The sequence below is a fragment of the Dryas octopetala genome, chromosome 3, assembly GCF_963921425.1.
Source record: "Dryas octopetala chromosome 3, drDryOcto1.1, whole genome shotgun sequence".
Taxonomy (NCBI): domain Eukaryota; kingdom Viridiplantae; phylum Streptophyta; class Magnoliopsida; order Rosales; family Rosaceae; genus Dryas; species Dryas octopetala.
In genome coordinates, this window is record NC_141368.1 from 5,396,267 (window position 1) to 5,420,720 (window position 24,454).

General features: G+C 37.6%; 5 protein-coding genes and 1 non-coding gene across 7 annotated transcripts; 5 read left to right on the forward strand and 1 right to left on the reverse strand.

The window, feature by feature from the left end:
• The first annotated feature begins 2,079 nt into the window (after positions 1 to 2,079).
• On the forward strand, positions 2,080 to 4,870 carry LOC147290008 (cruciferin (DUF506)). Its single transcript, XM_086238612.1, has 3 exons — positions 2,080 to 2,681; positions 3,230 to 3,446; positions 3,792 to 4,870. Exons 1-3 carry the CDS (start codon positions 2,478 to 2,480, stop codon positions 4,280 to 4,282), a joined length of 912 nt encoding a protein of 303 aa, XP_086094738.1. The 5' UTR covers positions 2,080 to 2,477; the 3' UTR covers positions 4,283 to 4,870.
• Positions 4,871 to 7,355: 2,485 nt separating this feature from the next.
• LOC147290009 (glucan endo-1,3-beta-glucosidase-like) lies at positions 7,356 to 11,740 on the forward strand. 2 transcript variants are annotated; one of them, XM_086235100.1, is made up of 3 exons: positions 7,356 to 8,514; positions 9,077 to 9,146; positions 11,166 to 11,740. In XM_086235100.1, the coding sequence occupies exons 1-3, from the start codon at positions 7,480 to 7,482 to the stop codon at positions 11,492 to 11,494; spliced, it is 1,434 nt and encodes a 477-aa protein (XP_086091226.1). In that variant the 5' UTR covers positions 7,356 to 7,479; the 3' UTR covers positions 11,495 to 11,740. The 2 variants fall into 2 exon arrangements, with proteins under 2 accessions (XP_086091226.1, XP_086091225.1); XM_086235099.1 differs by lacking the exon at positions 11,166 to 11,740 and having other exon boundaries at positions 7,357 to 8,514; positions 9,077 to 9,668.
• A 1,952-nt stretch (positions 11,741 to 13,692) lies between these two features.
• On the forward strand, positions 13,693 to 15,911 carry LOC147290010 (glucan endo-1,3-beta-glucosidase-like). The gene is made up of 2 exons (XM_086235101.1): positions 13,693 to 14,749; positions 15,378 to 15,911. Exons 1-2 carry the CDS (start codon positions 13,733 to 13,735, stop codon positions 15,717 to 15,719), a joined length of 1,359 nt encoding a protein of 452 aa, XP_086091227.1. The 5' UTR covers positions 13,693 to 13,732; the 3' UTR covers positions 15,720 to 15,911.
• Positions 15,912 to 18,309: 2,398 nt separating this feature from the next.
• On the forward strand, positions 18,310 to 19,309 carry LOC147290011 (uncharacterized). The gene has a single exon (XM_086238041.1). The coding sequence runs from the start codon at positions 18,421 to 18,423 to the stop codon at positions 19,099 to 19,101; it is 681 nt and encodes a 226-aa protein (XP_086094167.1). The 5' UTR covers positions 18,310 to 18,420; the 3' UTR covers positions 19,102 to 19,309.
• Positions 19,310 to 20,957: 1,648 nt separating this feature from the next.
• Positions 20,958 to 21,030, reverse strand: TRNAK-CUU (transfer RNA lysine (anticodon CUU)). The gene has a single exon. It is a non-coding gene; the product is annotated as a tRNA-Lys (tRNA).
• An 84-nt stretch (positions 21,031 to 21,114) lies between these two features.
• Positions 21,115 to 24,211, forward strand: LOC147290013 (Nucleotide-diphospho-sugar transferases superfamily protein). Its single transcript, XM_086237600.1, has 10 exons — positions 21,115 to 21,321; positions 21,431 to 21,479; positions 21,652 to 21,758; positions 22,140 to 22,185; positions 22,569 to 22,703; positions 22,831 to 22,920; positions 23,043 to 23,174; positions 23,278 to 23,361; positions 23,457 to 23,521; positions 23,756 to 24,211. Exons 1-10 carry the CDS (start codon positions 21,203 to 21,205, stop codon positions 23,940 to 23,942), a joined length of 1,014 nt encoding a protein of 337 aa, XP_086093726.1. The 5' UTR covers positions 21,115 to 21,202; the 3' UTR covers positions 23,943 to 24,211.
• Positions 24,212 to 24,454: the final 243 nt, after the last annotated feature.

Genomic DNA, 24,454 nt, shown 5'->3' on the forward strand with positions numbered 1-24,454 from the left:
TGGTCCTCAAACATGAGGATCCAAGCATTTTTCATGTTTTTAAATTCAAAATTGTTAGATAGAATAGAACAATGTGTTTGGTATAAGTCAATGGTTAATACATTACAACTCGGTCTCTTCTAGTGTGCCAGGTATATGTTTCAAGGATGTTGCATAGTGATTTGGTCAAAATCACCTCAAATCTTAACATCTTTTGAAATTTTTTTGATATATTTTATGTGTTTATTTTTTATTACGTGATGAAAAGGTCATATACAATAAACATATCATATTCATATACTCTTATACTCGTTATATCATATTTATATACACTTATATTCTTATATTCCTTTTATGAAAGTTTTACTTATAAACTGACTGATGACTCAACAACGAAACCATATTGACTTAGAGACGCGTGGTTTGGAAAACCAGCTGTGGTGGCGGGCGAGTAAGGCACGTGAGTGTAGCCGAAAGTAGGCCTAAATTTGCTACGGGGAAAGCCGTAGGGTAGTTCTTGGGCCTAACCAACTGACCATCCAATGTGAAAAGCATGACTTATGGTTTGGTCATTTTAGGGGGACATGATTAACTTGCTGAGTGCCAATTGTCCTTATCTTCTTTAAAGTAAGGAAAAGATACTCCTTCAAAAAGAGAGCGTGTGTGGTCCCACAGTAGCCGCCTCTGGCGCGTTTGCTTTTAGCCCCACTTCTATTTATTTTGTTTCTCTATCATTATTATTTTTTTTTTAGGCAAAACCATTTTTTCAGAAGAAGAATATTATTCATCTTCTCCAATAATTTTTTTATATATTATTTTTTTATAGTATAAATTTATGATCATAATTATTTATTTTTAAGATCTAAGTATGAAGATTATTTATTCAAAAAATTAATCAAATAAAAAATTGTTTGGTTATGTAATTGTGATAAAATAGACAGACCATGTTGATAATAATTTAATTCACCGTGTATTTATTTGATAACGATTACATAATCAAATAATTTATGATTTAGTTAATTTTTTATAAAAATAATATTTAAATAATTATTTAAAAATAAACAGTTATGATCATAAAAATACATTATGAAATAAAAATAATAATAAAAAATATCGATGAAAAAGATGAATTGAATAAGGGGATAGCAATCCTCTTTTTAGAAATAGATTACGAATTTATGACCTTCACTCCAATAACAAAAAGAGACGTCTCCCATGGCCTAACTTTGTTTGTTTTTAACATGTAATATAAAAAAGGTCAAATGTAATCACGAGTAAAGAAAGAAATATCCTATTAGTACTACTACTAGAGTTGTAAGCCATCACAAATGTAATGTAAGTTATGTTGATTGCCTGAATTTGAGGCAAAATCCAAGTCACCGGTCCAATTTTAATATAATTAATTAACTAATATCTGTCATCTCCCATAAAAATGAGGCTCCCCGTGTAACCCACGGCTCACGTCATCTTCCAATCAAGCGGTGACCGTGGAATTTTTAATTTTTTAAAATTTTTGAGTTTCATTCAACTTGATTGGTGACTTGGTCCCCAAGCCTTCACGGAATTCCCATTCGGCCCATTGTCCTTATTGACTGAACTGTCATACCAAGGTGGTTGTCAGATGACTCAGATTGCAACAATTAGTAATTAAATTTATTATGATTGTGTAATTCCCATTATACCCCTGTCATATTGTAACTATGTATTGGAGGTCAGCTGAAGGTAAGAATATTCGTGGCGGGTACGAAAAAAATGCTTGTTTTTACAATTTGAATTTGCTGCAACAACAAAATACAATTACAAATTGGGAAGTAAATGGTTAACGACAGATATTTTTTTTTGGTCATGGTTAACGGCAAATATTTAAGTTGATGAAAAAACGAATCCCAGGCACCAACCCACCAAAGAACATACACTCCATTACCGTCCAAATACAGTTTCACCTTATCCAATTTGCCTCGATTATTTCGGTGGAGCCGAGGATTTCTTGGTCCTTACGCAAAACAGCTGAGGGTAGTTCCGTCATTTCATACGCCTCTCCTCCCCGCTTTTATACGAAGTCCCTATCCCCCATTTCCTTTGTTCCGTCCTTGGGTTTTGCAGAGACACGCCTTCCTTCCTTCCTTTCCTTCTTCCCTCAGCTCTCTCCCTCTGTGATCAAATTTCAACCCAAAAAAACAAAACAAAACAAAACACCGAAAACGTTTCCAGAAAACACCCAATCTCCGTTTCCGAAAACAAAAAAACAAAAACCACAGAATTCGAATTCTGAACCATTTTTTTTAGGAAGAGCGAGCATTTGGTGTTGATTTGGAGCTGCGTGGGCCTAGGGTTTCGAGAAATGATCCGGTGTTTGGCGTCCTAACATAGGGAAAAAATTGAAGATGATTGCCAGGTATGAGGAGGAAGAGCAAGAGTCGTGGTGATCGGAGGGGAGGGGACGAGAGCGAAACGACGCCGCTGTGGGCAAAACGACGACGTGGGCGGGTGTGGAAATAATGGACTGCCGGGTGTGCATGGCGGGCGGTGACGTTTGGATGAGGGGTCAGATCGGAGGGGGTTTCAGCCATGAGAGCGAGCACGACCTCGCTTTGATGGTCAGAGATTTCTGGGAGAACGGTAGCGTCGGCGCCGACTCTTGGAATAGCAGCGACAGCGACTCTGCTCTACCCGATCTCGCTCACCTCGCTGACAAAATTCCGGTACGATTTTTTTTCATTCATTTCTTTTTTATTTTTAGAATTGACAGAAAATTTCTCAAATTCTTTGTTTTTATTTCTTAATTGCTTGTTTTGACTAAATTCTAAATTTTGAGCTGAATTGTGAAATTTTCTATGAATTTATAACATACTAAGAGTTAGAAATGCACTATCCGCTATCGTTAGAAGTTGAATTTAGCTTTTCGAATTCATAATTCTCAAATTACATGCTTTTATTTCTTAATTGCTTATTTTGAGTAATTCCAAATTCCGAGCTGAATTGTGACATTGTTGAAGAATTTATTACATATTAAGAGTTAACAATCTGCAATTCCAATTGAGTTAAAAGTCGAATTTAGCCTTTCAAATTTGAAAGTGATTGTTTGTACACCCAATGCTTGTGAAACTAATCTACTATGAATCTATGATTCATGTACAGTATTGTATTTTATTGAACTTGTGCAATTTCAAGTGGCCTACTTTTTCAGCTTCATGTTTACCTATAATTTGTACACACTTTTAAATACTGGTGGTGTTGTATTGTATCGCAGTTTTGCAAGTGCTCAGTGGCTCAGTATGAAAACGAGTTGACATCAGTGGTTCATTCTCTCATACTATCTATAAGTGAGAAGGATCTTCAGTTTGTCAAGTCAGGTCCATGCAATGCCAGCTGCCTCAAGTTTTCCCTGGTAAAGCTTCTGAGGCATTCGGGTTATGATGCTGCTGTGTGTGCTGCTAGATGGCAAGGCAGTGGGAAGGTCCCCGGAGGTAATTTCATTCATCCCACTTTTGCAAACCCATATTTTATAGAATCTGGGTCATTTTTTTAGGGCTTAAACACATTCTGTTCATGTCCTGTTGGAAACACTGTATTCATTCTATGAGCCCACAAACTCTATTGCCCAATCAGTATCAAATGTTTCCCACATATATACATGTGTTTTTGTGGACCATTTTCAATTGTCTCAAACAATTGGAAATGAGTGGAACTAGGAAGAGGTTCTTGTTCTCAATTTTACTGGGTCTTGTAGGTTTCTGATTTCATATGAGGAGTGGGGAATATCAACTTCAATTGTTTTTTGACAGTTTCATCTTGTATCATCTGTTGCACAGGGGATCATGAATATATTGATGTGGTCAACTACAGCAACATGGGGAGCTCTGAACGGCTCATCATTGACATCGATTTCCGAAGCCACTTTGAAATAGCTAGAGCCGTTCAATCATATGATAGAATACTGAATTCACTACCAGTTGTTTATGTTGGCTCCTTGTCTAGGTTGAAACAGTATCTTCAAGTTATGGTTGAAGCTGCTAGATTTTCCCTCAAACAGAACTCGATGCCTCTTCCTCCATGGAGATCCCTTGCTTATTTGCAAGCAAAATGGCAGTCCCCCTACCAGAGACAGTTTAATCTAGATGAACAGAATGTTAATGGTGCCTACACTTTTGACCACAAGCAATGCTGTGAACATTTGAGGATGCTGCAGTCTCTGCTTCAGTCTGAAATCGAAGCAGATAGACTGTTGAAGCCCATAAGCAATGATAATATTCGGAGACACAAACCTGATAGGTGGAGGCATTCTTTGTTCAGAACTCTTTGAGATGTACAGATTTTTGGCCTTTGAGATAAGAGAACTCATTGAGAGAGAGAGAGAGAGAGAGAGAGAGAGAGAGAGAGAGAGACTTACTGTATTGCGGCTTTTCAGAAATTTTTTTTCCCCAGATATTAAATAAGTGTGAATCAGAATGAAGGGCAGAGGGTCATATAGCCAACATGAATAGCAATAAGGCATATATACTATAGTGGAGAAATTTTCAATATTTCGTCTGTTTCTGGGGAGCATACTATATTCTTTCACCTACTGTGCACTCACATCAAGCGAAAACAGTATCAGGCTTTTGGAATTGCTGCAGGTTCAGTCCAACAGCATCAACAGCCGAAATGCTTGACTATGGTGCGTCATTTTTTAGATTGAATCTGTTTTTGTTCTTTGATGTCCCTTGAATGTATCCCTTGCCCCTTATTTTTCTGGGTCAAGGAAGTTTTGTCATTGTATCTTTTCTTTCTTATTTTATTTTTCTACAAATGTTGAGTTGCATATCTCCCCCAGCAGAGCAGCCAGAATGTTTGCTTGGAATATGAATTTTTTTTTAATCAGTAATAATATTTATGTGTGATGTTTGTGCTGCCATTGCTTTCTAAAGTCATTGTTCCTTTTCAAGTTCCAAAAGGCAGGAGTAGTATTATAATGATTGATTTCCAGATTCTGAAAGATGTGAATTTGCTGTGTAGTCAGGAGAGAGTAGTTTTTGCCTGTCAAGGATTGAAGGGGAAACTTATCCAATAATGTTTTCCTTTTGTTTGGAATCAGAATAAACTAATCATACATCTCCCACCAAGCCACCAAGGTGATGATTTTCTGATAGAACCCTAGTTTCTACCTTAGAGAGACTGACTAAGAATCAAGAACAAGAACATTTCATTATTCATTAACTGCCTTTTACACAAGAGCTGGTCTGGTAATATACCAGCAACAGAGCTGTTGCAACAGAAAAGCCCCAACAACGATACAGCCAAGACCCACTAAAAATATGAAACGTGGCAGCCACATGGTAAACTGTTTATAACAGTTCACTATTTACATTTGAGTCCTATCATTTTCTGGCCAACTGTGGGGTGGGTTTGAGTCCTTTAGGTAGGTGAGAGTTCAATTGGGTTAGGACTCGAGTGCTGCAAAATATACTTGGAATTTCATTTTTCTGTGACTTGGCCATGTATTGTCCGGCCCACCTAAGTATCCATCTTCTTTCTTTCCCTCCAATACCCATAAGAATGATGGGATTAGTCGAGAACCAGTGTTAAATATCTATCTCTTAACACTAATCCATCTTCTTCTTTCAAGTTAGAAGACATATTCTATCTTTTTTCCTTCGGTACAAATTATATTTAATTGGTTAACATATTCAATCCAATCTTGTATAAACGGGGTCTAGTTCCACCTTTGATTTCGATTCAATTGGTAGTAGGAAAGTAAACCTTTAAAAGATCATAAGAGAAATTAACTTCTTGTTGGCTATTAGAGAATGGCAGAAGGACTCACAAGATGTATCCGAAGCCCAAACTAGCTGAATGTACCCATGTATGGACCAAACCAGAAGACCCCAAGGTGTACCATCTTTTTCATACCACATTGATATCTGTAATAGAGGTGAAACTAAATTGTATTAGTGAGTTCTACACTTCTACCTCTATCACAAAGACAATACCAACATATTATAAAAAATATAATACGTTTAGCTAGCATTAAGGGTACGAAAGTCAAATTATCAAAAATATGGATTTGGCCCATCTGCCGACTCACTTAACTTGTTATGAGAGATATTACATAAAAGTAAAGATGTTTATTAAACAAGACAATCCAAGAACACAACACCATATAAGAATCACAATACAATCCAAGTACCACATTCATAGATTGGTGAATAAAGTTGTGACTGGTTACTAGGTTTCTTCCCAAAGAGCGAAATTCCCATCAAGCCCAGCTTCACAACAACTTGCAGCATCAGACACATATATGAAGAACTTGATTCTTCTTGCATCATATTGTTAGTCGTTATCAATTATCAACACATATATATAAAAACCATGTTAATAAATAGATAACATATTAATGCTTCACACTAATTATGATAAATTCCAATTAATCAATCCATGTTCATTGATCACATTCAGATAAATAAAAACCAAAGTCATTAAAGGTCGACCAACACTCAAAGATAGTCCTGGCGCTTTATCAATCTTTCAACTTTGAAAGCGCAATTGATCTCTACATAACATTGAGAACTTGTCGTTTAGATCTGTATTGCTTTCCTGAGGATCATAGTAGATCTGCACATGCAACATACATCATATATGAACTAGACCTCTTGTGTTACGGTAAAACCGCGTAAAACACTGATACTACACACCGCTTTCATGCTTTCCAGACAAAAAAGCTATGTGCGCCATCCCGCGTAAGCTTTTAGACAATTATATATGATAGACAGCCAATCCAAACCAACACAATGGCTTGATAAAGTCAAAAGATTTCGTGGCGTTCACACTTTGGAACACCAAAATTAATTTGGAAGATATCCTTTTATGCATCAAATTAAGGCTAGCTGGAGAATCAGATACCAAAGTGAGTCTCATTGATGGTCCTACCTACTAATATAGTGCGAATACTCTTTTTGACTGGGACACCTTGTCAACGTGCCTAGTGAACACGTGGACTTTTAGATTTGGAGCAACGGCTAGTTTTGTCTCCAACCAAGTGCCAAAGATGAGTTGGCATTTATCATACATTCATACCCATGTCGCCATTCGTCAACCCAATGCCAAAATGATTTTATATGCATAGGATTTACTTCATCCTACCTTAGCCCTTTGAAAAATTGTGAACCCCAAACAATATCAGATACCAAAAATAGACAAACTAGCTAGTAATCAGCAAAAGGATTCAGGTTCTAATCGGTAAGAAGATTAAGTCCATCTTATAAATAGTACAATCTCAAAATAGAAAAGAAAAAACAACATAAAAATAATTTTGATCAACAACACATGTCGCAATTCCCATTGGCCTCTTTCATATCATCCTCATATCCTATCTTTCTCTCCACTATAAATACTTCCAAGTTCCAACCACTATCAGAAAAAGAAAAGAAAAGCCAAAAAAAAGAAAAAAAGAATAATAATAAAAACAATACTACTTCCACCACCTGAAACCCAATAAAGGAGAGGATTCACACATCCACCTCAATGAAAGCCATGGCCAGCACGAAAGTCATCATCCTCTCCCTTGTGCTTCTTCTTCTCCAGCTCTTCTCCACCGCACACTCCATCGGCGTCAACTACGGCACGCTCGCCGACAATCTCCCGCCACCTTCCCAAGTGGCGAACTTCCTCAAGACCCAAACCAGCATCGACCGCGTCAAAATCTTCGACCTCAACCCGGACATCATCAAGGCCTTCGCCAACACCAACATCTCCCTCACCATCACCGTCCCCAACGGCGACATCCCCGCCCTCACCAACCCACGCGCCGCCCGCCGATGGGTCGGCCAGCACATCAAGCCCTTCCACCCCCAGACCAAAATCCAATACATCGCTATGGGCAACGAGGTCCTTCACTGGGGGGACGATGCCCTTAAATCCAACCTCGTCCCCGCTATGAGGACCCTTCACAATGCTTTGGGTCGCGAGGGTATAAACGACATTAAGGTCTCCACCCCTCACTCTCTTGGCATTATGTTGTCGTCGGAACCGCCGAGTTTGGGCCGGTTCAGACCGGAGGTCATCCCCATTTTGACGCCCATGCTCCGGTTCCACACCCAGACCAAGTCTCCCTTCATGGTCAACCCGTACCCGTACTTCGGGTGGTCCCCGGAGAAGGAGGCCTACGCGCTTTTCAGACCCAACAAAGGCGAGTACGATAAATTCACAAAGAAAACATACACCAACATGTTCGATGGGCTTATGGACGCGGTTCACTCTGCTGCCAAGGCAATCGGGTTCGGTGACGTGGACTTGGTCGCGGCCGAGACCGGCTGGCCTTCGGCTTGTGAGTTTCCGGTCTGCTCGGTTCAGAATGCCGTGGACTATAACGGTAACTTGATCAGGCACGTTGAGTCGGGCAAGGGTACTCCCTTGATGCCGAACAAGAAGTTCGAGACTTACATCTTTGCCTTGTTCAACGAGAACCAAAAACCCGGTCCGGCCGCTGAGAAGAACTGGGGTTTGTTCAAACCGGACATGACTCCGGTTTACAACGCTGGGGTTCTGCGCAATCAACAGGTTGGTGATGTTAATTTTCACTTTCCCATTTTACGCTTCTTAATGTTGCGTCACATGCGTCTCTGGTTAGAATAGAACTTTATAGATTTGTCGTCTTGCTTATTGCATAATGAATAGTGTTTTCTTATTTGGATTGTTGTATCTCAAGTCTGAACTTTCTAACCACTCACACTTTTCCATATACACAAAAGAAGATATTATGACATTGATTGTACACATTTGCATGGATCGAGTAAAATTTTTATGTCAGGTATATATATTTGTATCATTCCAAGAATTTCACGCTAACTTAACCACTCAATAATCACAGTGGCCAAAAAAAAAAAAAAACCACTCAATAATCACATGACAAAGATTCAATGACCGTCCATTTTTATTTGACTGAATTTTTAATTAAAAATCTTTTAAAAATTAAATTATGAATAATTTATTATAATTTTATACAATCTCAGTGGACTCAGTACCAATTGTGTGATGCATTGCAAGTTTTAATTTACTCATAACTTTTATTTATATACAAAAATGATCATAAATTCACGTACTATTTTTGTGTGTTATATAGGGGGCTGCCGTACCTGGAGGAGCAACACCATCACAGCCAAGCACACCAGCAACACCTGCAGCAGGAGGAGGCAACAGTAGAGACAAGAAGTGGTGCGTAGCGAAACCAGGGGCTACCCAACAAGCTTTGGAGGCCAACATAGCCTACGTGTGCGGCAAGGACGTCGACTGCAGTCCCATTAAACAAGGCGGCGCGTGCTTTGACAACGACATCATGGCGCGTGCGTCCTACCTCATGAATGCTTACTATCAGAAGTACGGTCACCAGGACTTCAACTGCGATTTCTCTGGATCCGGACAGATCACCTCCAAAGACCCAAGCCACGGCGCGTGTAAATTCAACGCTTGAGAAGGGAAAGAGAAAGTGAGTCAAGATTAGTGTTAATTAACCGCTGTTTTTGTTTTGTGGGACGCTGATTGTTGTGCAGCTGTCGCGCCTGTCGGTGCAAGTTAATTATGTTTTATTTGTACAAATTAGTGATTTAGGGAAGGGCTCGATTGATTGATCTGAGCACTTTCTTAATGTAAACTTTTAAAACAAAATTATTTTTGAATCGGAAAAATACATTCAAAATTAAGTAGATTTGTTGAGAGATGGAAATGTACTTAATTTATGTTTGTTCATGCATTAACAAATTTTAGATTGTTAATCGAAAACGACCCCAAAGTATGAGTCATGACCCACCAAAGCCCTTGATCCGCTGGTAGTTGAAGTAATTATCTTCCTCGTACACCTGCACTGAAGTTTTTTTTTTTTTGGTTACAATGCACTGAAGTATAATAATCAGTCATTTAGAAATAATTGGATCAATAACGTTTAATTGGGGAAAATTAAATGCATGATTAAGATGTCAATTACTCAATTTTGTGTAGAGATAACATGATGATAACAAACTTAAGGCCCCTGATAATTAACAATATCCTACTTGCAGACTTGCAGTTATGCTCTGTATATATTATGAATTAATCATAACAATCCATTCATTTGTTTTGAATGAATTATAATGTTTGATTTTCATCTTGTTTTTATCTTCACGGGCTTTGAAATTTCTTGTTGATGTTGGCATGTTGCCCATGTCCAAGATTAACATCGAAAGCGAACTTAAAATCCTCAAATAATTAATTAAGAAGTGCACACTCTTTTAATTTCATGCATGCATGTTCATTATATATATATATATATACAAGAATGTTCTAAAACTAACTAGTTAGTAAGTTAATACAAAACTAACTAGTTAGTAAGTTAATACAAAACTAACCACCATGTTGGGCTCACTGCACAATGTAATCTCAAAATCCGAACAATTTATTTTTTAAGCCCTACTTCAAAGATCATTCCTGTAAAAAATCTCTAAAATCGGAAGTCATTTAGCCATTTGATTATAATAACAACTATTTCTATGCTTTTATCAAAAATACTGATCGTCTATTTATTTGATCTTAATTACATGACTATATGATTTTCGATTTAATTGATTTTTTGCAATGATGATCTTTGAAATATAGCCTAAATAATTAATGGTTCGGATTATGAGATTAGTGATGTGATGAGCCCAAAAGTATGATTAACTTCGTATTAACTTGCTAACTAGTTACTTTTAGAGCACTCTTCTATATATATATAGTTCAAGCGTTACTTTCGGGTAGATGATCCACAAAATTTCTACTCGTATTTGGCTTTCTTGTTCTTTTCCATGCATAATGTTTCAAAGAGACTAAAATAAAACTAAACAAAAAAACAAAAAAAACAAAAAAAACAAGAAAGTTATCAAATAAATCACGTCGTAGGTGTGCAATCACTACAAATTGTCCTTACCCATGTTCTACTTCTCGTTTTAGAGCACTCTTCTATATATATAGTTCAAGTGTTAAATGACCGTCCATTTTTATTTGACTGAATTTTTAATTAAAAATCTTTTAAAAATTAAATTATGAATAATTTATTATAATTTTATACAATCTCAGTGGACTCAATACCAATTGTGTAATGCATTGCAAGTTTTAATTTACTCATAACTTTTATTTATATACAAAAATGATCATAAATTCACTATTTTTGTGTGTTATATAGGGGGCTGCCGTACCTGGAGGAGCAACACCATCACAGCCAAGCACACCAGCAACACCTGCAGCTGGAGGAGGCAACAGCATAGACAAGAAGTGGTGCGTAGCGAAACCAGGGGCTACCCAACAAGCTTTGGAGGCCAACATAGCCTACGTGTGCGGCAAGGACGTCGACTGCAGTCCCATTAAACAAGGCGGCGCGTGCTTTGACAACGACATCATGGCGCGTGCGTCCTACCTCATGAATGCTTACTATCAGAAGTACGGTCACCAGGACTTCAACTGCGATTTCTCTGGATCCGGACAGATCACCTCCAAAGACCCAAGCCACGGCGCGTGTAAATTCAACGCTTGAGAAGGGAAAGAGAAAGTGAGTCAAGATTAGTGTTAATTAACCGCTGTTTTTGTTTTGTGGGACGCTGATTGTTGTGCAGCTGTCGCGCCTGTCGGTGCAAGTTAATTATGTTTTATTTGTACAAATTAGTGATTTAGGGAAGGGCTCGATTGATTGATTTGAGCACTTTCTTAATGTAAACTTTTAAAACAAAATTATTTTTGAATCGGAAAAATACTTTCAAAATTAAGTACATTTGTTGAGAGATGGAAATGTACTTAATTTATGTTTGTTCATGCATTAACAAATTTTAGATTGTTAATCGAAAACGACCCCAAAGTATGAGTCATGACCCACCAAAGCCCTTGATCCGCTGGTAGTTGAAGTGATTATCTTCCTCGTACACTTGGCCTGCACTGAAGTTTTTTTTTTTGGTTACAATGCACTGAAGTTTAATAATCAGTCATTTAGAAATAATTGGATCAATAACGTTTAATTGGGGAAAATTAAATGCATGATTAAGATGTCAATTACTCAATTTTGTGTAGAGATAACATGATGATAACAAACTTAAGGCCCCTGATAATTAACAATATCCTACTTGCAGACTTGCAGTTCTGCTCTGTATATATTATGAATTAATCATAACAATCCATTCATTTGTTTTGAATGAATTATAATGTTTGATTTTCATCTTGTTTTTTATCTTCACGGGCTTTGAAATTTCTTGTTGGTGTTGGCATGTTGCCCATGTCCAAGATTAACATCGAAAGCGAACTTAAAATCCTTAAATAATTAATTAAGAAGTGCACACTCTTTTAATTTCATGCCATGCATGTTCATATATATATATATATATATATATATATACAAGAATGTTCTAAAACTAACTAATTTAGTAAGTTAATACAAAACTAACCACCATGTTAGGCTCACTGCACAATGTAATCTCAAAATCCGAACAATTTATTTTTTAGGCCCTACTTCAAAGATTATTCCTGTAAAAAATCTCTATAATCGGAAGTCATTTAGCCATTTGATAATAATAACAATTATTTCTATGCTTTTATCGAAAATACTGATCGTCTATTTATTTGATCTTAATTACATGATTATATGATTTTCGATTTAGTTGATTTTTTGCAATGATGATCTTTGAAATATAGCCTAAATAATTAATAGTTCGGATTATGAAATTAGTGATGTGGTGAGCCCAAAAGTATGATTAACTTCGTATTAACTTGCTAACTGGTAACTTTTAGAGCACTTCTCTATATATATATATATATATATAGTTCAAGCGTTACTTTCGGGTAGATGATCCACAAAATTTCTACTCCTATTTGGCTTTCTTGTTCTTTTCCATGCATAATGTTTCAAAGAGACTAAAATAAAACTAAACAAAAAAAAAAATACAAAAAAAACAAGAAAGTTATCAAATAAATCACGTCGTAGGTGTGCAATCACTAAAAATTGTCCTTACCCATGTTCTACTTCCCGTTGATCATTGACGATTAATGCCAATGACTATGAAGTATATGTGTACGTTCCCAAATTTGGACAAGTACTGTTCGATGGGGATGATGTAGTTCCTGTTAGTTACATGTAGTGTTAGGAACTTAGGATAACATATAAATCTTTATCTTTTTTTTTTTTTTTTAAATGTGTCACATACACATATTTTGATAAAGTTGAACCAAAATTTGACGGAATTGATGATAAGTTGCCCGTTAAAGTTTTCCAATAAAATAATTGAGGAATCTAACTTTTCTTTATCAAAGGACAAAGTAACAAATGAAACATAGTTCAAGAATCTACCTTTCGTTGAAGGAATGTCTCTTCATAGACATAAATTAGATAAAAGAGAATATAAATACGTACTGTAGCAATTTCAAAAACACATATAATTTGATTCACATGCCACATTATTTTGTATTTCTGTTTGTAAATTATCTTCGTCGATCTTGTTTAATTACTCCACCCAGAAGAGAGTTCTCATCTCTAATTCTCACGTGAAGCAGCCAACGGCCCAACACCCACATGCAGATTCTAGCTGTAAAATGACACTAATCATTCATTTTGACCACAGACTCTGACCAAAAAAAGAAAAACTCATTTTGACCAACGACATGTCTCAATGCCATTGACGTGTCTTACATCTCATATTATCTTTCAGTAAAACAGAAATCATTTCTCCCCACTATAAATACTTGCACCACCTAAAAGGCTAAAACCCAATCCCACCAAAAAAAAAAAACTATGGCCACCAAGCTCGTCCTCTCCCTCCTCCTCCTCATCCAGCTCGCCACCGCCGCCTACTCCATCGGCGTAAACTACGGCACCCTCGCCGACAACCTCCCGCCGCCAGTCCAAGTGGCCAACTTCCTCAAGACCCAGACCACCATCGACCGCGTCAAAATCTTCGACGTCAACCCTGACATCATCAAGGCCTTCGCCAACACCAACATCTTTCTGACCATCACCGTCCCCAACGGCGAGATCCCCAGCCTCACCAATCCACGTGTCGCTCGGCGATGGGTCGGCCAGCACATCAAGCCCTTTTACCCCCAGACCCGAATCAAATACATCGCCATGGGTAACGAAGTCCTTCACTGGGGGGACGATGCCCTTAAATCCAACCTCGTCCCCGCCATGAGGACCCTTCACAATGCTTTGCTTCGCGAGGGTATTAAGGACATTAAGGTCTCCACCCCTCACTCTCTTGGCATAATGTTGTCGTCCGAGCCGCCCAGCATGGGCCGGTTCAGACCGGAGGTGATTCCCATTTTGGCACCCATGCTGCTGTTCCACCGCCAGACCAAGTCGCCCTTCATGGTCAACCCGTACCCGTTCTTCGGGTGGTCCCCGGAGAAGGAGGCCTACGCGCTGTTCAGACCCAACAAGGGCGTGTACGACAGATTCACAAAGAAAACATACACCAACATGTTCGATGGTCTAATGGACGCTGTTCACTCTGCTGCGAGGGCAATCGGGTTCGGTGACGTGGAATTGGTGGCGGCCGAGACCGGCTGGCCTTCGGCTTGTGAGTTCCCGGTTTGCTCGGTTCCGAATGCCATGGACTATAACAGTAACTTGATCAAGCACGTTGAGTCGGGCAAGGGTACTCCTCTGATGCCAAACCGGAAGATCGAGACCTACATCTTTGCCTTGTTCAATGAGAACCAAAAGCCCGGTCCGCTCGCTGAGAAGAACTGGGGATTGTTCCGCCCGGACATGACTCCGGTTTACAACGCCGGTGTCATGCGCAATCAACAGGTTGGTTCCTAATTTTCTTTTCCCCATTTTACCCTTCTCAGTGTTGGTCACATGCTTCTCGTCGTCTTGCATTAAAATATCGTTTTGTTATCTGGATTCTTGTACAATACCGTTGGTATTGAATATTGATACTGAACGTTTTTTTTTTTTTTTTGAGTTGAATTGATACTGAACGTTTTAACCACGCACTCTTTTTCCCATGTTTGAAAAACTTACGTACGTGTGCACGGGTGATATATAACTTGCGTTTCATATTTATTAATCAATAATCATGCGATTTATTAACTTACGAGCTAACTGTGTATTTATGTGAGACACAAGGTTGTATACCACTGAGGGATATAAGTTTTTTCTCGTACAAAACATATTATGATATGATTCAATACAGCTAGTCAACAATTTTTGATAGTAACAATAGCAATCTTAATGTCTAAAATACTCGTATTTACACAATCATGTGTTATTTTCGTCAAATAGATTAAAAAATTAAGACAATACTTGAATTACAATTGTTAGGAAATTACATTTTAGTAGAACTTAACTCAATTATTTTTGTCACACATTTTGGGTTTTCCAATCCAGTATTATTGGCCTTTATACTGAATTGTTGTATGAATGTATAATACAGGGAGGTGCACAACCCAGACCAGGTAGACCAGGTAGAGGAGGCAGGCCAGGCAGAGCAACAAGACCTTTGGCAGGACGCAAGCAGTGGTGCGTAGCGAAAGCAGGGGCTAGCCAACAAGCTTTGCAGGCCAACATAGCCTACATCTGCAGCAAGGGCGTGGATTGCAATCCCATCAACCCAGGTGGCGCGTGCTTCAACAACGACATCAGGGCGAGTGCGTCTTACCTCATGAATGCTTACTATCAGAAGTACGGCCACCAGGCCTTCAACTGTGATTTCGCTGGAACTGGACAAGTCACCGCCACTGACCCGAGTCGCGGCGCGTGCAAATACAACGCTTGAGAAAGAGGAAGCGAAAATGGTGTTAATTAAAAATAAATTTTTTAATCTTTTTTTTTTTGTGGGGCGTTGGTGGTTATATTGGAAATATGTTACATTGTGAAGAAGGGCTCCATTAATTGATGTGAGCACTTCCTTAATCGTTTAAAACAAAATTCTTTGAATGAAACAAATATTAAAAAAACTCTTGATCCACTCTAGTTGAAGTAATTTTCCTCGTACACTTGGCATGCATCAAGGCAATGAGGGTTATCAATTGAAGTTATGTAATCAGTCACTTAAGAATAGTTGGCAAAATAAAGCTTAATTGGGGAAAATTAAGTATATCATTAAGATGCCTATTACTTAATTATGGGTAGTAAAAACAGGATAACAAACCAAAAAGCCCTGAAAACAACACCTAACCTGCAGAGTGCATACTGAAGTAATTCTGTCTCTCTGTATTTATATGAATCATAACAAATGCATTCATTTGCTTTGAATGAACTATAACATCCAAGACTAACATCGAAAGCTAACCTAAAGAACTTAAATAATTATGAAGTTGCACACTCTTTTTCATGCCATGTTCATAGTTCAAGCACTACCTAGCTATATCTATATGTTGGTGAGTCCAAAACATTTCTACTCCTATTTAGCATTCTTGTTCCTTTTTTTTTCCCCATAATGTTTTGGAGACAGAACAAAAATAAGAAACGTTATCGAAGAAGTTTATCTCGTAAGCAATTGCTAAAAATTGGCCTTGCCCATGTTTTGTTTCAGGTTGGTCACTGAAATGGAACGATATATGCAGAACATCATGAACAGTGTATCTGCAAGTAGCCAATTTGTTTGCTGGTTTTGATGATTTTTTGGTTGGTTTCTTGTGATTTGAGCAGGGGGTAGAGGTACACAAAATGCTTCTTTGGTAAGTCTCAATTAATATGAGGTGACTTTGTTGGGATCATATTAACTCCCTCCCTCATCATTTTCTCCAACAAAGGAGATTCATAGCTGGTACTACTTACTGTCAATGCCAAATTCCAGGTGCTGGGAATTGTTGCAATTTACCAACACAATGGAACAAATGAGGATCTACACAATCTTATGGTATAAAATTATATACAATGTATTGTTTCTTCAGAGACATTAATTTGATACAAAGAATATAATTAAATACTATTAAGTTTCAAATTACTGAAATAAATATACATTAATTTGATCCCAGTAACAGTATGATGGACATGCCACACAAATCTTAATGAGCATTTCAGTCTGTTGCAATTTCATACGTTTGGTTTTTTTATCGGTTGAAGATTGGAATTTAGGATCTCTAAATTCTATCCATCCATCCTATATTATTTGGTCTAAGCCAGATTAAAATTACGTACACAGGAGGAATCACATCCACACTTACATATATTTATTTTCTTTTTTTTTTTTCTTAAAAAGTTGATACAACAATGACAGGTAGACTCCCATCGAACCTTTTATTTCTTTTTTGTAAATATTTATACACCTGTTGTACTCTTTATAAACCTTCGAAGGGACAAACCTCTCAAAATTAATGTTGCTAGGCCCCTCCTCTGTTTCCTGTTGGCCTCTCTTCCAAGTGTTATTGCTTTTTAGTTGGTCCTCTTGAAACCTCTAGTCTACCATATCTTTCCCATGAAATTGATTAAAGACAACGGTGGCTTTAGAAGGAAACCACTTTAATTGGAATACTTTTGGGTTGTCAGATGAGTTATATATGAGTCAGCCATACCCTATTTTTCCAATAAACATTGATTTTTAAAGTTTATGTTAAATAGCCTCTTCCATCATTAGAAAAGTTTAGAGAAGATATGATCAATTGGAACGTACACCTTTTCTGTTAAATAGTCTCCATTAAACATACACCTTTCCTCTAGAGCCCTATTGGCATTGCTTAGTGTTTTTAAGCAAATTGTCCATTTTTGTAATTAATCTATGTGGATCTTACATAATTACATTGCATTACACTTGATGCATGTTAGGCGTTTGATAAATGAATTTTAACAAATGGGTGCAATTATGATTGGATGGGTCTCCAAAATGTGGTCCCAACTCTCTGTTATTGAGCTCATATAACAAACTTAGAGGTTAATTATCATTAGTTTGTTAACCCAAAATCTTCCTTATAGTTGCACATGTTATGTTTTTTGAACTTTGACAAAGGAGAAAAGATCTACTGCATGCCTTTTGGTTCGGAGAGAAATCAGGATAAGCCTAATAGATCAGTTTGGTGTCCTCCCAAAATCCCTGCCATCTATTGTGGTGAGTTAAATCCTATCTTCATGGACCAATATGACCTATTCCAACTTTGCATGAACATCATCCTGTAAGAATGTTCACATCGTACAGGTAAAGAATACATATACATTCTCAGCTTTGGCAGCATCATGCATATAGAAAAGGAATAGGCTTCATTGGGTCCCCATATAAAGAAAAGAGAGAAAAGATGAAGTGGCAACATCATCAGCCATTCCATTATATATATATATTTTTTTTATTGCTTCAAATAAAATAAAGGTCATTAATCAAATACATGTATCATGGTTAACCCACTTTTTGACTATAATCTTTCAAAAGAAAAACCCCAATACAATATACCATCAAAAGCTCTAGATTGGTTTTGTTATCATACATACACAAAGTCACAAACAAAACCCACCAGCACCACCAAAACCCAATTATCCAACAGACCATGGGAGAAAAAGAGAAGAAGAGTAACAAGAACAAGAAGCAAAAACACCAACACCCAAATGACCAAACCACAAAAACATCAGATTTCTCTTTCAAGCCAAGCTCTGAGGTAAAGGGCCTGCGTTTTGGAGGCCAATTCATTGTAAAATCATTCACAATCAGGCGTGCAAGGCCTTTGGAGCTTCTTCAAATCCTCTCATTCCCACCTGCAGCAATTAACAACAAAGCCAACAATAACAATAAGCTGCCTTTTCCTTCAACCACAGCTTTCTTGCCCACAAACTTCACAATCCTGGCACACCATGCCTGGCACACACTCACACTAGGCCTGGGCACCAAGAAATCCAAAGTGGTTCTCTTTGTTTTCGAAACCGAGGCCCTGAAGGCTGCTGTGGACCGGGTTTGGCCGCCGGAGTTACCACTTGGAGAAGTGAACAAGAGGCTAATCAGAGGCCTAAGTGGGTGTGAGATGGCAAGGTTCAAATTCAGGAAAGGGTGCATAACTTTCTATGTGTATGCAGTTAGGCAAGTGGGAAGCTTGGGCTTCTCAAGTGCTGATGATCTCAGAACAATACTACAGTCTGTGGTGGCTCTTCAGGATTTCTTGGACCACACTGCTATGCTTGCCATGCCCAACCAGAGAACCATTAGCTTTGCACCTCCTGTGGCCATGGCTCACTAGCAAAGTTTTAATCTTTTTTCATCACTTTTATCAACATCATCATATTCATTAGGCTTTTTGCTTAATTGGGTTGACTCCTTTTTTGTATTATGATGGGGGAATTGGTTAATTTGTTGAAAATCTTGTTTTTGTTATTTTCTCTTTCTTTTTCTTTGAAATTCAGAAAATTGTATTTTAGTATTAGTAATTTGAAATTCTGTTGCATACAGTGAATTGAGCTTCCCTATATGTTCATGTCTCTGTTCACTTGCAGCATGGCACATGCTGCTGGACATCTGAAGATGAGGTAAGTGACAGTCTTTGCCATAGATTTCACAACACTGTTGTATTCTAATTAAAACCATGTTCATAATTATTATTATTATTTCTGTGTCCAGACTCAAACTTGTATTGTCACTCGCCCATTAATTGCCATGTTTCATTTTCTGGTTCATCAATTCCGTCTAGGTAGTTTAAGAAGTCCTATCATTTCATGATTTAGCTCAAAATAATCAGGGGCACTATACTTATATGTATAGTATGGAAGAACTTCTGCAGCAAAATTTATGGCATTAGTACCTTAAATTATATACATGGCTCATTCTGACACTGTTTTCTTAGTAAATTGTGCCCAGATTAATGTTTAACCTCCCGTGAACCAAACATCAAAGCTACACAGCCACATCCTGCCCATTGGTTTAGAGCAAAGCTCTGGTATTATATTAGTATTTAGCATATTATAATGGCAAAATTCCTTGAGAGCTTCAAAGGTTCCTCAAACTAAATTAAAATGTATGTACTCAAAAGCTCCATATGTGAGTGAGAAATCAATAAACTAATATAGTATTAATTGTTGTTAAACAAATGAAGGATGCTATGGTGCATCCATGAATGAGTATATGTATATATGGATGTGGATGTGATGACAGATGAGGATAGTTAGTGAAAGGTCTGTTTGGCATGATGGAAAAAGCAGAGAAATGGGGTAGGGGAGAAGGGTGAAGGGCCAATTTCTCCACCTCTTCCAAAGCTTTACGGTCCAAGAAAGTGAGGGAAAAAGGAAACCCCATTTTCTTTTTTTTCTTTCTCTAACATTAAATTTCATTCTTGTGGCTTTAATCATGGCCATGCCCTGAGAGAAGGCCCATCCCAACTACCTTTTTTTCCAAAGGAATCATGCACATCTCTGTCCTCCTACTGATGGATGAGCTGCTTTAAGTGTATATACGATTTCATGTACATCATATATGCGTGGGGTAATAAGTGTGCAACAGACTACAGTGCCTTTGTGTTGGGCTCATAATTAGTACAGGACATGGTGCACCACCACAAGATATTATATGCAATCTTTCATATACAGAGAGTACAGATTCTAAATGCATGGTAGGTGGTGTTGCTGGTGCTGTCTCCTGTGATTTAACCACATCTACACTGCAAGCTTCTTCACAAACGTGTGGAAATTATTCATATTGGTAGCCCTAAACCTAGTGAAATGTTCTCTGCCAACCTACAAGTTGCAACAACTACGCAAACACAAAAATGTGAAGGAAGCAAGGTAATTATCAGTTATGTCCATTAATTTCTTATGAAACAGAGAGGAAAGCAACTCACAAAGCAGGTCCTTAGTTTGCAAAGATAGTCCACTTGTTGATAGCAGTATTATAACCCAGTAAGTCGACGTTACGAATCTATTTAAATTATAACACGTGTACAATTATTAATATGTAAACCCTCATTCTAAACAATATGTTGGCATGCAATGTGGGTAATACCATAAAGAAAGAAAAGAAAAGAAAATTAAAAAATGGGTCAAAATTTAACAAAAAATTAAAATAAAAAAAAGGGTCAAATTTTAACAAAGAAAGAACATAAAAATACGCCCACCGTGGGGCTCGAACCCACGACCACAAGGTTAAGAGCCTTGCGCTCTACCAACTGAGCTAGACGGGCTTGTTGTAATTTCCAATCCATAGCTTAGTATATATCAAATTGCTGTAATTTATATCCTTACCGATAAATTGTCCTACTCTAGAGTCCTGTTGGTGCAAGGACTCGTTGGTGTTATTTGATCTGAGGAGGAAGGAGCAGCCACCGTCTCCAGTTGGACCTGGAAAATCAAAAAATGGAGTTTGCAGTTGTAGGGACGATGGTGGACCACTTGCTCGCCCTCATTCTCATCGTAGCCGTAGGTTTCGTTTCTGCAGTCTTCTTCGAAGCTTATAGAAGAAGACACAACCACGCGTATGCCTTACCATCATCCCCTTTTCAATTCATTCTTCTTTTAACTTATTTTCATCATTTCTTTTTTGCTAATAACTTCTTTTCATAAATTTAATTTATATTATGGCAGGCATGTCGAAGCTCCCGCAATCTTCGAGGACCCGAAATCGTTGAAACAGGTACATATAGATATAGATATAGATTGCAGTAATTTCAGATTTCGTTTTTGCTTCAATTAGGGTTTGTAGGTGTTGATCAGAAATTGATAATATAGAATTCACATGATTTTGCCATTATGTTTTTGTTTCCAATGGATATGTGAGTCAACTCTTATGGAAGCATTTGCTTTAGGTTCGTTGCCCTTCGATAATCGATCCGGCGGAAAAGTATTTATCTTTGATAATCCCTGCATTCAATGAAGAGCATAGGCTTCCTGTAGCACTTGAGGAAACCATGAGGTAACTTGAAGCATACCTCATTGCATTTCAATTCTGCTTCAAAATGAAATTTCTTTGCCAATAATTATTTTTGTTATTTCGGTGTTTCATCGTTGTTCTATTGTATGGCATTGCTTCTTTAAGTAATTTCCCAAAAGAGGTAAGACTTGTATGATATGAAGTATAAGAGAAGCTTGACAAGGCCCTCCCATGGACTGTTTTGAGTTACATCATGCTTGCTGAAGTCCTATTTGCCATGTCAGAGTCAAATTGTCCCACATAGTACTATAGTAGATAATTCATGACTAAACATCTTCAACTGAGAATCTGAACCATTTTCATTTGGTGTTTGATAGAGTCATGATATTATATCATAATGATGTTCATATCTTTACTTTGTAGTTATCTTCAACAACGTGCAGCAATGGATAAGTCGTTTTCTTATGAGGTACTCTTTCGTTTCTTTCATTTCCTAGATCATCTGAGTTGGTTTTTGACAGCCGTGAGTTGTATTAGTCTTGACCAAAAAAAAAAAAGGGTTGTATTAGTGTCCAATTTTGCATGCAGAGTTATTTTAATTTTCATAAATGAACGTTGAGCAAGGTTATGTTTATCTAGCACCCTAACTCATAGAGTAAGGATATGGTGAACTTTGATAATTTGCCCCCCAGTAAGTGCCTGAATATTTAAATCTTCATGCATGAACTTCATTGGAGTAATTAAAAATTTAGAGGTCGAAATAGTTACTAATTTGAAAACACCCAACAAGATAGTTCATGCCTGGTCTTTCTGCAGCTTCTTTGCTTACTTAAAAATTATTTTTGTGGATAGGTGGTAATTGTTGATGATGGAAGTGTCGATGGGACAAAAAGAGTAGCATTTGACTTTGTAAGGAAATACACTGTGGATAATGTAAGGGTTATCCTTCTCGGTACAAATCATGGAAAGGGAGAAGCTATCAGAAAAGTGAGTTTAAACTAAACCAGTTCCTTGTAAATATATTCTGATGTTATTGAAGGGTCCATCTTTTCTCCCTTATGCATGACAATTAGTGATTGAAGCTTTTTACTTCTGTGAAAGCATTGTAAAACAGGGAATGCTTCATTCACGTGGTGAGCTACTTTTAATGCTGGATGCTGATGGGGCAACCAAGGTTAATGACCTAGAAAAACTTGAAAAACAGGTTTGTACCAACCCTGACCATACAGCTATACCCTCAGATTTTTTTACCATTCAAAATTTAGTTCCAATTCTTGGGGAAATGCTAACAAAGCATCTACAAACTACCTTATGTTTTCATTCCAGATCCATGCAGTTGCAAAAGAGGAATTTCAGTTTGGGGACTCATCTGCTAGTAATTCAAGTTTTAGAATATCTGATATCCCAATTGCTGCATTTGGTTCTCGTGCTCATCTTGAGGAGAAGGCGCTGGCTACAGTTCAGTCTTGTTAATGCTGCTTAACTGCTATATGTATATTTTAATTCTTGTTATCCTTACTTTATAAGTATATTAATTGAACCAGTTGACTTAATGTTTCAGAGGAAGTGGTCCCGCAATTTCTTGATGAAAGGTTTCCATCTTGTGGTTCTTTTGGCTGCTGGTCCTGGAATTCGAGATACACAGGTAACTCTGGGTTTGTTTTTTCCTTGTTTCATTTTTTCTTCCTTTTTTCATAGATAGTGTACTAATTCTGACATTGAATTCTTCATGCATCTCAGTGTGGTTTTAAGATGTTCACTAGGGCTGCTGCAAGGAAGCTCTTCACTAACATCCGTTTGAACAGGTAACTGACTCCGCTTTAGATTCTATAGATGGCAAGCCGTGATTGATCAATCAATAGTTTAATACTACAATTTGAATTGACCAAACATTGGTAATAACTTTCTAGAAACCAGGGAAATGTGATTATTTTTTTTTTTAAATGAAAGGGAGGTCAATGTTTTATGTTAAATGTACTCTTTCGACTAAATATGGCCAAAGCTCCTTTAGACTCTAATCAGATGTGGATTTTCTGCAGGTGGTGCTTTGATGTTGAGTTGGTTTTCCTTGGCAAATGGTTTCGAATTCCAATGAGTGAGATATCTGTAAACTGGTCTGAAATTCCTGGATCAAAGGTGAATCTGTTGAGCATTCCAAATATGCTTTGGGAGCTTGTGCTCATGTCTGTTGGATATAGAACTGGTATGTGGCAAATTTGTAGCTGACTGTTCACGAGCTCAATTTATCAGAAGCATTGTGATCCTCCTGGCCTCTTTCCCACTATTCATTGCCAGTGGAAAGCAAAATACACCTTATTAGACGAACGACAGGACATCTGACTCTTTTCCTATCAAAGCATTTGCAGAGAGCAAATATAGAGGGTCATTATAAAGTTTATTTAGGCAAACCATGATCTAACAATGCGATTTTGGTATGTAAAATTTATTTTGAGGGGCTACTGCTTTGTTTCTTCTAATCATATATTTTTCATATCTGACTTCAGAGTAGCATCACTTTTGTAGGAGTGCTTGACTGAAGTTATACGTTTAGAAACAAATGGAGCACATATAAACAATATCATGGTCCTGACCGTATTATAATCATCCATTTCTGTATTAATTCTGTGCATCCGTGACTTTATTCTGGTACCATATGCGTAAAATTTTCATACAATGAGGTAACCTTTGCCTTTTTCAATGAACCAGTACCTCCTCAATCTCCATTTAATTGTCTCAAC

Excerpts from the sequence above, each read along its gene's own strand:
- LOC147290008 (XM_086238612.1), top strand. The coding sequence starts at position 2,478 with ATGGACTGCCGGGTGTGCATGGCGGGCGGTGACGTTTGGATGAGGGGT. Across the intron at positions 2,682-3,229 it reads ACCTCGCTGACAAAATTCCG|TTTTGCAAGTGCTCAGTGGC; the intron begins GTACGATTTTTT and ends ATTGTATCGCAG. Across the intron at positions 3,447-3,791 it reads CAGTGGGAAGGTCCCCGGAG|GGGATCATGAATATATTGAT; the intron begins GTAATTTCATTC and ends TCTGTTGCACAG.
- LOC147290013 (XM_086237600.1), top strand. The coding sequence starts at position 21,203 with ATGGAGTTTGCAGTTGTAGGGACGATGGTGGACCACTTGCTCGCCCTC. Across the intron at positions 21,759-22,139 it reads GCACTTGAGGAAACCATGAG|TTATCTTCAACAACGTGCAG; the intron begins GTAACTTGAAGC and ends TTTACTTTGTAG. Across the intron at positions 22,186-22,568 it reads ATAAGTCGTTTTCTTATGAG|GTGGTAATTGTTGATGATGG; the intron begins GTACTCTTTCGT and ends TTTTGTGGATAG.
- LOC147290010 (XM_086235101.1), top strand. The coding sequence starts at position 13,733 with ATGGCCACCAAGCTCGTCCTCTCCCTCCTCCTCCTCATCCAGCTCGCC. Across the intron at positions 14,750-15,377 it reads GTGTCATGCGCAATCAACAG|GGAGGTGCACAACCCAGACC; the intron begins GTTGGTTCCTAA and ends TGTATAATACAG.
- LOC147290011 (XM_086238041.1), top strand. The coding sequence starts at position 18,421 with ATGGGAGAAAAAGAGAAGAAGAGTAACAAGAACAAGAAGCAAAAACAC.
- LOC147290009 (XM_086235100.1), top strand. The coding sequence starts at position 7,480 with ATGAAAGCCATGGCCAGCACGAAAGTCATCATCCTCTCCCTTGTGCTT. Across the intron at positions 8,515-9,076 it reads GGGTTCTGCGCAATCAACAG|GGGGCTGCCGTACCTGGAGG; the intron begins GTTGGTGATGTT and ends TGTGTTATATAG. Across the intron at positions 9,147-11,165 it reads AACACCTGCAGCAGGAGGAG|GAGCAACACCATCACAGCCA; the intron begins GCAACAGTAGAG and ends CCGTACCTGGAG.